Here is a 12,495-nt window from a genome sequence, read left to right as displayed (position 1 = left end):
CAAATTAGTCATTACAGTTATTTTTAACTTGCCAGGTATACCATAAATTTCAGTAACTTTAAATATGCTATTGATAATAATTTCTTATTGTTTTAAGTGAAACAAGATTGATAATGATCATGTGCTTCTTATGTTTTGATTTGGTGCTGATGAAATCGTAGATATATTTTGTGAACCAATAACAGGTATAATCCTTGACCTTCCTTTTTACACGATACCCTTTCTTATCAGTATTTTGTGTTTTCCCCTTCCCCAAATATCAGAGTTTATGCAGAGCATTTTTTATTTGAGATTCATGAGGGCACTAGCATGCCTCACCCTCAACACATTTGTATATCAGTTTGCTTTATCAACAATGAGGATGTGTTTCCACTTTTTGATGGAATTGCTTTTTCTCACATGTGGGGTGGACCTTGTTCATCCTGTTTGTTTATCCTATGTTCAGTTTTTACACCTTTGTTTTACCCTCTAAACTCTTCTATGACACTTCTTGACCATCTAAGGAACTTTACCAATATCTTGAGGGTTTCTTTAGGGATACTCTTTCCCTAATTACTTCCACATTGGCACATTTATCTTTTTCAGACCATTCCTTAAAAATGTTGCTTCTGTTTTGGGGATCTTCTGTGGAGAGATGCTGTACTTTCTCAAGTTTGTTTTCCATCTACTTATCTTTGGGAATTAGGTATGGTCTATTTTCCCCAACAATCTGTTTTAGGAATGCATTGAATGTGTAAGACAGCAATTGACCCTTTCATATTTTGTTGATTGTTTATCTCATTCAGAGCCCTGACAATCTGCTGTTACTGTGTCCCATCCCACTGCTTTTCAGCCTTTAATAGTTTCAACCTCTAGGGGCTCCTCCACTTGTTATATTATTCAAGAACAATTATATCACTAACAGTACTAGTGGCTACTCTGAGGGTCCTGCTCCAGTGGAGAACTTGCTTATCTGATATTGTTCCCTTATAGTACAATATCACTACAGATATTTGAGTTTTATCTAAAGGACTTGAAATCCACTTCCTATTCTCTGTCCTCTTTTATTTTGGATACCTATACCCTTTCCATTACCTCGTGATCCTACCACCTGTCAACATCCTCCCAAGGTTGTACAGAATCTTCTTTCCCAGAAAGCCATTGAACCTGTACCCTATTCATCTGTAGGTTTTTATTCCAGGTTGTTTGTGGTATCCAAGAAAAACAGGGACTGGTGGCCTGTGATGGATCTATTCCAAGCCAATCAGTTTTTGGTTCTTTTTTGTTTTGCCATGGAGTATTTTCTCACTTTTGGGTGGGATTTTTCTCCATGTTTGTGAATGACCAAGGTATAAGTTTTGGATTCCTATCTTGTCAATCAAGGCACTATCTTAGTTTTTTGTTTTTTTTCACAGGAGAGTGTATTAACTTTGTCTCTATCCTTTTATTTGGTTATCTTCATAGACACTTCCCTCCCTGGCTGGGGAGCATGAGTTGATCATCAGGAAGCTTTAGGTCAGTAATTTCCAGTTGAGATGTCTTGCCATATAAACATTGTGGAACTTTTTGCCGTACATCATGCTTTGTATAATGTTTTTCTTCTTGCAAGGAATTATCTGGTAATGATCCATTCTAATAATTCTGTGTTATGAGCTTATATCAATCACCAAGGCAGCACCTTTTCTTCTTCCCTCTATAGTCAAACCTTTGATCTTCTATTTTGGGCCTCACATTCTCTGTATTCGTCTCCTTGCATGTCCTGTTCCAGGTGCATTCAATCTTGTCACAGATCATCTTTCCCAACCAGACAAAACTTCTCTAAATCTTCAAGTGGTCTCTCAATCTTCAAGTTTTCCAGTAGCTATGCCTTTGATGGGGTACTCCTCACTGGGATACATTTGCCACATCTCTCAATACCAAGTTACCTTTGTTTTGGTTTCTGGTTCCTTCTCCATTTGCACTGGCTGTTAAGGCATTCAGCCAAGATTGGACCATCAAATACTTTTATGAATATTTTCACATTCTTCTCCTTCCCATAGTAATTTGTATCTTCCACAGCATTCCATGCCAAATTCTTCTGATTTCTCCTTACTGACTGGCACCATTGTGGTTTGGGCAGATGCTCCAGCTCTAATTTGCCCCATAATTTCTTCTTACTCTTTCCCTTTTATGTCAATATTAGCCATTTGTGTTTCATTCCAACCTTCCTACCATCTGTCTTTATGCATAGTCCTTTGCAAGGAAATCTGGATTGTCTTGGTGGGTTACTTAATTCACCCTTCCTCTGTGGATGTTTATCAGTGTAAGTGGAATTTTTCTGCCATTAATCTTTAGCTCAGGTGTTTTCACCTTTTTGACCTACTGTTCCTCATCTTATGAATTTTCTCACTTGTCACAGGCTGTCTTATTCCACATCTTTCATTTTTCCAAGTACTTTGAAGTGTTTACCTCTCATACTCTCTCACCATTTTTAAAATTATTTCCTTATCATCTTGGTCTATGGATATCATCAATCAGATTTATTTACCTCTGATGTGTCTCATATCATTCCACATGTGTTCTCCTTTATCTGGATCAGTCTTTACGTCTCAAACCTTTAATGACTTTTGAGAATAATTTCCCTTCTTTCCATTTCCATTCTGTATTCCTAGTCTGATCCAGAAAGACTATTATGTTCTAAAAATGCTCTTCATTGTTATATTGCTCCACAGCTTCCTTGTGTAGTGCACTTTCCTACCTCTTCTTTAAGTGCCAACCATCTTCTATTTATGACCTTTACTTTTCTTTCACCCTCACCATTTGGGTTTGGCTTTTAAATTGATTGGTGTATTCTTCCTGTAATTTGTTCCAGATGTTTTATCACCAGATTAGGTATGTTATCTCTTCCCTGGCATTTCATTTCTGTTGTTGCTTGGAGGGAATTTTTTTTAGTTTGATGTGTGGAACACACCATATACATTCATCTCTCATTTGCTATCTACATCAGATAGCTGTTTCTTTGCCTTCATGTTATATTCTTCCACCTGTTGTCATTCTACAGAATTCAGTGAGATTGTGACTGAGTAAGTTATATTTTTGTATATATACTTCTTATTTTTCAGGGGCATGTCCCTTTCTTAATTTAAGGATCCTGCTCTATGGCAAATGGTGCTTGTCCAGGTGTACATAAATTAGTCAAATACACAATGTGAGGCCATGGTGGCTTAATACATATAATTTCCATGGCCATTAAATGTTAAAAAAGGTGTGTTCCCCAAGATTGCTCATATGTTTTCTCTTATGATACATTTCTTTATATTTAATATGCCTGTTCTAGACCATACTAACTCATGGACTTCATGAGTAAAGCAGAAGGAAATAGCTGTCCATCCCTGCTATTACTTGGATTGATGAAATTAGGAGTAGTATGCTTTTTGAAATAGGGTTTTCATGGTCACCCAGTGCACTGTCCCTGATGTTAACATTCCTCCAGACTCCTTACCACATGCTCTTCCCTTGTTTCTTCCAGTAGAATATGGGAACCTTTACTACTTTCCAGTTCCAAGTTTCTAGGATAGTGAACCATGGAGGCATCCTCTTGAATGTGATTGATATATATTGTACAATACAAACAATACTGAATTCATTCAGGTGAGTGTGGAGCAGTGGTGTCCTACTAGCAACTGAGTTTTGGATTTAGCACTGGTCCTCATACTTGCATTACAGGCATCTATGTTTCCTCACTCATTTGGATTCATGTTCACTGCAACAGTGTTGTGGGTAATGGTGGATGAACATGTAGGCTACTATGGTTCTTTCTTTTGCACTATCCCTTGAAAATTTTCATATACCAAGGATTTTACTGCACTGAGGGTGATCCCTGTTTGATTGATGTGAAAGGGATGTTTTTTAATACAGGGACATCTTTATTATTTCTGATCATCTGGATGTTGGGTTCCCATGCTGGTCAAACTTTTAATCACTTTGTTATCATGTGTCTTGTTCAGCTTTATTTCATTTTATTTTAGGGTGGTTACAAGGTTAATCAAGTCTGTTTAGAATGAGGTAAAGAAAGTAACAGATAAATTATATAGTGTTACCAATAAAAACATTTAATATTTATGCAGAAGGTTTGTCAATCCTCAGCAAATGAACATTGGAAATTTTCAGATGAAGAAAATTATTTTTAATTGTAAGATGAAAGCCATTTAGTAGTTAGAGCAGTCAACACTCTAATTCTATATTTTTATGGACAAATCTGTAATAAAAAACTTACTTAAAAAAAGATTTTTATATACAGAACTTCTTGTGTTTACTAAAAGCGTGCACCTAGATATACCCAAACCTCTATGATATTTATCTCAAAATATATTTTAAAAAAGGCCTAAAATGAAAATGTAATCAGCCATAGTAAGTCTTCATAAAAAGCATTAAAGGTTTGCTATACTTGGCTGACAAAAAAAGTACTCTTTAGAGCTTAAGAAGTTAATATAGTATTAAAAATTACATCACAAACAGAAAAACTGAGAAACTACAGAAAGTGTGCAACATTGTTTGTGAGAAAGTGTGCAACATTGTTTATGAGAAAGTATAACCAAAATTGTGAAAAGTTCATGTATTTATGAAAACCAGTGTTGAAAGTAGGAGTTGAGATCATATTTGAACATATCTCAAAAACATATAGATTTATATATGTTTCTGTGATCTAATAAAAGGTATAACCAATTAACAACATTTTTAAAGGGGGGGGCCACATTTTTTGTCTGCCCTCTGTATATAGTATAAAATTGACTTTGTCATCCAATCCATTTTACATAGATTGAACATGATTGGCAATAGAGGAAGCAGTTTCAAGAGTAGCATGGAACTTGTTAACATTGTTATTAAACTTTATTAGGTCATAAAGTTATTTTCATTAGAACTGGATTATTTTCTTTTTATGTATATTTTTCATTTTATTTATTTATATGGGTTTTCACTCTTATCATTCCTTTAGACTCTGCTCTAGTTATCCTCAATTTCTGTTAATCCCAGCATCATTATCTGATAAAGAGCTAGAGGCAGCAGCCAAGTTTCGTTTCTCTAGACGTATTCCAACCATTGTGTGGAGGTATGTGACTTTTTGATAATTTTCACATTTTATCACTTACAACATTTTTACATTAATTTGAGAGACATAAAATCCCAGCATTGGTTTAAAGTGTAACTTTTGTACAGTAGCCATCACTACCACACACACATACACACATAAAACCTTACATACATAACATAAAACACTGTATAATCACAGGCAAAATTTAATTGTACATTTCTAATTAACCCTATTTAAACAGGAAGGGGTTATCACATTTGTAGATTTTCAAAATTTCATTGAACCACAATTTTACAAACATATGTCAGTAAATCTGGTATCAAGTTGTAGATTATAATTCAAGTTTTAGTATTATTCATCAGTTAATTTTGTAATTTTAAAGTAAATATAAAAATATTTTCTAAATATTGATTTTTGTATGTCCTATTGGTACATCATCTTCTGGGCTTGGTCAGATTACATTTTATGACACTCACAATAAAATGTATATACTTTCATGTGAATCATAACCTCAGATTTCTGATATTGGCAAGCTAGAATGTAAAATAAGAACCTCCTACCTTTTATATTTACAGAGATATAATATTTATTGAATCCACCCTATTGGCTTCACCCACTATTTTATCATTTGAAAAGACTTATCTAAAGTGTGCTTTTCTATACCAATTAACTTATAACTGACTAAAAGCTCTATAATTCCTTGACATAATTCTGTTATTCTTTTTAAGTTCTTTATGAGAGACCCTGCATGGCCAAGTGGTTAAGGGTTGTGGGATTGAATCCCTGTCACACCAAACACACTTGCACTTTCATCTGTGGGGGCATTATAATGTAATGGTCATTCTCACTATTCATTGATAAAAGAGTAGCCCAAGAGTTGGAGGTGGGTAGTGATGACTAGCTGCTTTCCCTCTAGTCTTACACTGCTAAATTAGGAATGACTAGTGCAGATAGCCCTTGTGTAGCTTTGCGAAAATTTCAAAACAAACATCTCCAACATACCACTTTGGCCTTGAATTCCTGTAGGCAGGTTGCATTGGGGTGGGCCCCAAGAGTCAATTGGCTAGTCCACTCGGGCTAGGGTCAATTGAGTACCAGTGTTGTGGACATTGTGTCAAATGCTGGTATTTGGGTATAATGCTCACAAAACCATGGTATTGCTGCAGTGTTGTTGTTTGGTATTGTAGTGTGTCTCCTGGTGGCTGAGGTAGTAGGCACTGAATATTTATTTTTTTATTATTAATCCCTCAAATACAAATAGGAATAAAATAATAAAACAACAGCTCACTGATAAGTGCTCACATCTTGAAGACTAAACAGCAGTTTTTACCTTTTTCTGCACCTGTACTTCATTTTCTCATACTACATTCTTTGTCTCACAAATCTTTAGGGAAGATTTCTCCTTTTCTTTATTTAGCAGGGACTAGAGGGGCTTGCTGAATCTTCTAAGTCAGTCCAGATGCTACATTCTGGGGATATCTTGGAGGAAACATCCACCCTAAAACACAGTAAGCTCTAGTTGCATTTGAAAGCCATTGGGATATACCCATTTAGGTTATTTCCTTTGCTACTTTAAATTTCTCATTAGGAGTTATTGTTGAGAGGGGTTTAAAGAACATCCCTAAGTCAGAGATCCTTACTGGTTTCCCCACCCAAGGATTTTTTGCAGTGAGATGTATCTCCACTCCTACCAATTGCTGCCTACCAATGTTCTGATTTTGACATTCATGTCAACATGTCCATCTGCTACTGTCAAGGTAGGTTATCTGAAGTGTAAGGTGTAACCATATATTCCCAACTCTTTCAGATGTTTTCAGTATTAGCAATTTGGTCAATCGAAGATATCATGTCATGGTTCTTTGACATACTCGTTGAGGTAGCAAAAGACTGTGATGTCTAGGAATGGGAATTGGACCTTCACTGTGATAATTGTAGTGACTCTCACCCCTCTTACTTTCTTTCTTGCCTTAGTTGGGTGGAGGAGAAAGAGATACAGAGTGAAAATAGTTCAGAACATTTCTTACACTGAGGTTCGAAGTTATTGTTCTCATCTCCATCTCAGACATATACTGCTGCACTATGTTCCACTGCTTCAGTTAGAGTGCAGACAGAATCATTTTCAAACCAATGTTCAGAGTCTTTTGCCCTCTTTGGATAAACGTGTTAACAACTCCTTGTCTGCTCCTTTCTCTTTTCCCACTGTTCCATCCAATGACTGCTTGATTCCACATTATTTGGCTCCAAGATGTAGAATGATTATTTGTTCATGCCTTCAGTCACTGGAATCTACCTCTACTTACAGAAACCTGCCCACTTGATCCAAGGTAGAATCCATGGGGGTCAAGAGACCTCCTTCTAATAAAGAAAAATGACATGGCCATAAACCAAAGTGTTCTACACCCAGTTCTCCTCCACCTAAATAAAAATGGCTGTCTAGATACAGTGGAACTGTCGAGGTTTTCATTCTAATCTGGGTAAAAGTAAGGCCCTGATTGATTCCTATCATCTAGTGTATCTTTCCTTACAGGAAATGTTTCAGAAACCTGTTGATACAGTCATTTTTGGGCAGTTTTCTTTATACTAGAATGACAGTTGTAATGGACGAGTACATAGAGGGGTGGCACTAATGGTCAACTAGCATGTTCCCACCCTATAGTTGTCATTCATTACACCATTGAAGGCCATTGCTATCCATGTTTCCTTGGGTCATACCATCACTCTTTGTTCTCTCTATCTGTCTCCTTGAGAGACCTATAATCAATCAGACCTTGATGTTCTCATTGCCATCTCCCATTTTAATCCTGGGGGACTATGATGGACATAATATTCCCTGGGGTGGAGCTGATATTGATGGGAGGGAGTCGTTCCATAGAGTGTATGTTCTCTGATTACAACCTTACTCTCTTCAAGACTGGTTCTTACACTTATTTTCATGCACCTTTTATGGCTGTTGGTCTTTTCGTATACTCTTCTTCACAATTCTCTCACTTTCTTTAGAGTGTAGACAGTGACCCATGAGGCAGTGATAATTTTTCTATCATTTTGAGGGAGACTGGTCATGATCAATGCCACCTGACTTATGTGTCTTGGTTGAAGTTGGATCAGGCCAACTGAACCTCTTTCACTGTTCCCTCGGAACTTGATCCTGCTGTCATCTGTGTAGCAGCAGTGACTGACTGCATTGTCCAGGCGGCTGCTTAATATATTCCTAAAACTTCAACACATTTTCCATGGTATCCTTGTTTGTGATGTAGCCCTGCCTTCCAAATTCCTTTCATACGTGTCCCACACTTAAATCACATTGCTTTTCAGTGGGCCCATTCCCATACTCAGCAGGTAAGATGTTACAGCCAGAAAGAATCTTGGATTAAGTTTATAACTAGCATCTCTTCTACCACCAATTTCATAATCATATGGTACAAGATTTGGCAGATTAATGGGCAATATACTTCAATCTCTCGTTCAGTCTAGCTCAGTGATGGCCAGGAAATTGTAGATGTCTTGAGCATTGCCAGTACTTTTGGCAAAATCTTTTCTTGTGCATCTAGAACTTCTGTTTCTTCCCCACCTTCTTGGACATTAAGTCCTGGGCAGAATGATTGCTTCTTTTCATTCAGATCAATTGTCTATATGAGTATAATCACCCTTTTACCCTGGCTGAACTCAAGCTTCTTTTCATCAGTCTGGCAGTACATGAATTGGACCTGATGATATTCTCTACAAGATGCTGTGCCATTTCTTTTCTGCTTCTCTTGCTATTCTTCTGGTTGTTTTTAACTAGACCAGGCAGAAGAATATTTTTTCTGATAATTGGCACTGCCCTTCCTTTATCTTAACCTGAGAAGGATCCCAAGATTCCTTCAAACTGTGATCCAATTGTTTTGATGAATTTTCTTTGAAAGGTCTTAGAGAGGATGGTTAATTCTCATTTTGTTTGTTTCCTTGGATCAAACAATCTCATCTCACCCACCCAGTGTGGGTTCTGACAACAGAGCTCCATTGTGGACCACCTGATTTGACTTGAAATGTTGATCAAAGAAACCTTTATCAAACGTCTTGTTTCCATATTCTTTTACCTTGAGGAGGCTTATGATACTAAGTGGAGATGCAGTATTTTATCAGACCTCCATTTGTATGGGTTGCATAGCAATTTACCCACTTTTATTCAAAATGTTTTAATGGTCTGGTGATTCAATTTCCATGAGCGCTTAGTGCTTTCCCACTCTTTTTCCACAGAAATGTAGAGTCTCACAGGGCTTTGTCTTCACTGTGATGATTAATGCTATCACTGCAGAATGTTCTCCTACCATTGCAAATTAGATTTATGTCAACAACTTCCACATCTCATACCAGTCATCGAGCATCAGCTTCAGACCACCCTCGATCATTTGTTAAAATGGTCCACAGCAAACGGTTGTATCTTTTATTTCTCTGAAATTGTTTGCATGCACTTTTGCTGCCAACATGGTATTCACCTCAATCCCAAACTCTGTCTCATTGATGATGTTCTTCCTGTGATCCCTAAGGCAAAGTTCTTGGGGGTTATCTTTGACCATAAGCTGATCTTCATTTCACACATCAAGCATCTATGCTTTAACTGTGCAAAGGTACTGAACATCCTTTATGTCCTTTCTTCCATCTCTTGAGGAGCAGAGTGATGTTCCATGCTAAAGATCTACCATGCCCTCATTTGATCTAAACTAGTTCTGCCATAACCTCAGCCTTGAAGATGTAGAACCTCATTCACCATCTCAGACTTCAGCTCTGCACAGGGACTTTTTGCATTCTCCAGTTCAGAGTTTGTACACCGAGGCTCACGAACCTCCTCTTCATCTTTGCTACATGCAGCTTTCTTTATTGTATGTTTCAAAACTTCATTCCTTACCACAGCATCCCACCTATTGTTGGGTTTTCCTTCCTCAGTGGGCTATGATTTTTTCAGAATAGACAGGTGACATTCTTCCTTTTGGCTTTCATGTCCAGCCAGGCTCAACTGGCTGAATTGGGTTTTTCCTTGGTTGACACTGCTATCTCCACTGGTTAGCTCATCCCACCATGGTTTATTGCAATCCCCCCCTGTGACCTTTCTTTGAGTAATCTGAGGAAGGCAGATAATTCTGATTGAAAGTACCATCTTCTGTTTGCCAAACATCTTTTGAATCATTCATATAAATATCAATGGAAGGATGGTTTGAAATTAGATAACTCTATGGGCTCTGTCCTGGTTTGTTGTAATTTGTTGGCTGCACACAGGATCCCTTCTACAGTTTCTGTGTTCACTGCCAAGTTGTATGCCATTTCTGTTGCCTTGGATTATGTAGAAGCTATGCAGTACACCAATTGTAGTATTTATGCCAACTCTTTTAGCTTTTTATTGGCCATGGAATTGCTTCATATTTGTTCTCATCAATACTGCAAACCAACTGGCCTATTTTTGTCTATATTCTGTTTCTATTCAGTTTTTCTGGGTACTGGGCCATGTCAGTATTTGTAAGAATGAGCTTGCTGACACTGCAGCTAAGTCCACCTGCTCTGTTGCTATCACTGCCATAGGCAGTTGACTTGAAGTGAGCAGCAAAATAACAAGCTTTTCCAGATTAAACCTTCTGTTGCTCTTTGACCATCTTGTGTTTGGAATATTCAGTAGGAGGAAGTTCTCCTGGCAAGGCTACACATACATCACAGTTTTTTAACTCGTCATTTTATTTTATCTGGGACTGATGCCAATGTGTGGTCTTTGTGACACTCTCCCATATTTTACTTTTTGTGTCATCATTACAACTCTGAATGACGGCACAATTTTAGACAGGTTTTTTTTTCCATAGGTTTACTATTGATGCTTGACAATGTTGTTGGCATTGGTGATACTGTGGACCTTACCAGTGTTTGTAAATTGTTTAAGAGCCATTGGCCTTTTTAATTCTATTTAAGGTTATACCTATTTTTGGTAGTTTTTTTTAGTTTTATCTTGATTAATTTTTGTATTTTACAATTATTTTACTTGTTTTTTTCTACTGGTTGTTTGGCACATATAGCATGGTTGCTTTGTGCCAATAAATACCAAAAAACCAACCAACCAAAATAAATTTTCTGAATGGAAATAATAAAACTTAAAGAAGTTATCTTTATGCAGAATAACTAAAATAATAATCTTGAATATAATTGTCAAACATAAATAAACAAATCTTATTCTTACAGTGTCTTCATACCACTAAGTGGTTATAAGGTGATTAAAATCAGACTAAATGTACTCTTGAATATAGGTAAACTTTGGATTAACAGGTTTACAATTTATTTGTGTGTGTGTTGACCTTCCTTGTTTTAGTATAAGTGTAGTAAAGACATGAGTATTGAAAAAATAAAGGCTTTTTATTTCCCTTTTATAAATATATACACAAGATGAAAGAGAAAACACACAATACATATTAATTTACCATAAGATCATTATTTAATCTTTTCATACGATCACTTATTTTCTTACACAGAAATCTGTTTTTATCTTAAATTGTGCTGATCTGCTTGAGACACTTGCATGCCTTCAGCCTTGTAAAAATTCCCACCTACTATTCACATGAACCACAGGAAATTGTGCAATTGCCTGATGACATTATGCAGCAAAACTCTTCACCAATAGGCATGTGATACACTTCCTTGCACAAATGTTCTTTTTATGCTCATTTGCTAATTATGACATTTTTTTCCTCAGTATGGTTGTTTCAACATGTCTAATTTTGTTGAGAGTTGTTTAAGTTCCTACTTCCATAACTTTGTATTTTCAAACTTTCAATAAGAATTCCCATATTAACTTGAATTTCTTTTCTGCTAATGTGAATACTAATATCACTCAATGTTACCAAGAATAAGGAAGTTCTTGCCTGTTGAGATTGTAACAGCCATCTTTTATTGCAAAAGGTACCATTCAGGTCAAATACACAGTAAGAAGAAGAGTAGTGTTACATTGTTTATTATATTGTGGGGACCATGTTTCCCAGTGGGACCTTGTTCCATTTTTCTTCCTTCACAGATTTTGAAACTGAAGTTGATGTTGATGAAATAGAGGAACTTTCCACCCTATACTTCTTTACCTGTTTTTTTCTGCATATCTCGATTTCCCCACATTATATAAGTGTTCTATCTGTTGTTTCCTTTCTTTTCCCTTGTTAATGCTGCACTTTGTATTTTTTCAGGGCTCAATTTGCTCCTACTGTTACATACTTCTTCCTTCTGCTTAACCACATAACACCTAAGCATTATTGTTTAGATATAATTTTTTCTTCATTATCATGTAAGTCATAGAACATAAGCTTCAGAATTAACATGATCATTCCTGTTACCTACTGGTGTATTAAGTATACATAACATGTACTTTCTCAATAACTGTTCTAACCCTAGCCTCATGTGCCACATATTGCCTTTCTCTGAAGGTTTATTTTTGTTGTTATTGA

The 12,495-nt window shown here is 36.5% G+C and overlaps 1 protein-coding gene across 5 annotated transcripts in view; it reads left to right on the top strand.

The window, feature by feature from the left end:
• The window catches only part of LOC143244297 (phosphatidylinositol-3,5-bisphosphate 3-phosphatase MTMR3-like), a 116,280-nt gene that overhangs the window by 44,355 nt on the left and 59,430 nt on the right, over window positions 1-12,495 (top strand). For all 5 annotated transcript variants that reach the window (XM_076488689.1, XM_076488692.1, XM_076488690.1 and 2 more), the window contains one exon: window positions 4,955-5,068. In XM_076488689.1, the coding sequence (XP_076344804.1) occupies window positions 4,955-5,068 (114 nt within the window). The remainder of the gene's footprint in view (window positions 1-4,954; window positions 5,069-12,495) is intronic.

The sequence above is a fragment of the Tachypleus tridentatus genome, chromosome 2, assembly GCF_004210375.1.
Source record: "Tachypleus tridentatus isolate NWPU-2018 chromosome 2, ASM421037v1, whole genome shotgun sequence".
NCBI lineage: Eukaryota > Metazoa > Arthropoda > Merostomata > Xiphosura > Limulidae > Tachypleus > Tachypleus tridentatus.
The sequence above is the reverse complement of the archived record's forward strand: the minus strand, read 5'-3'. Positions and strand labels throughout refer to the sequence as shown.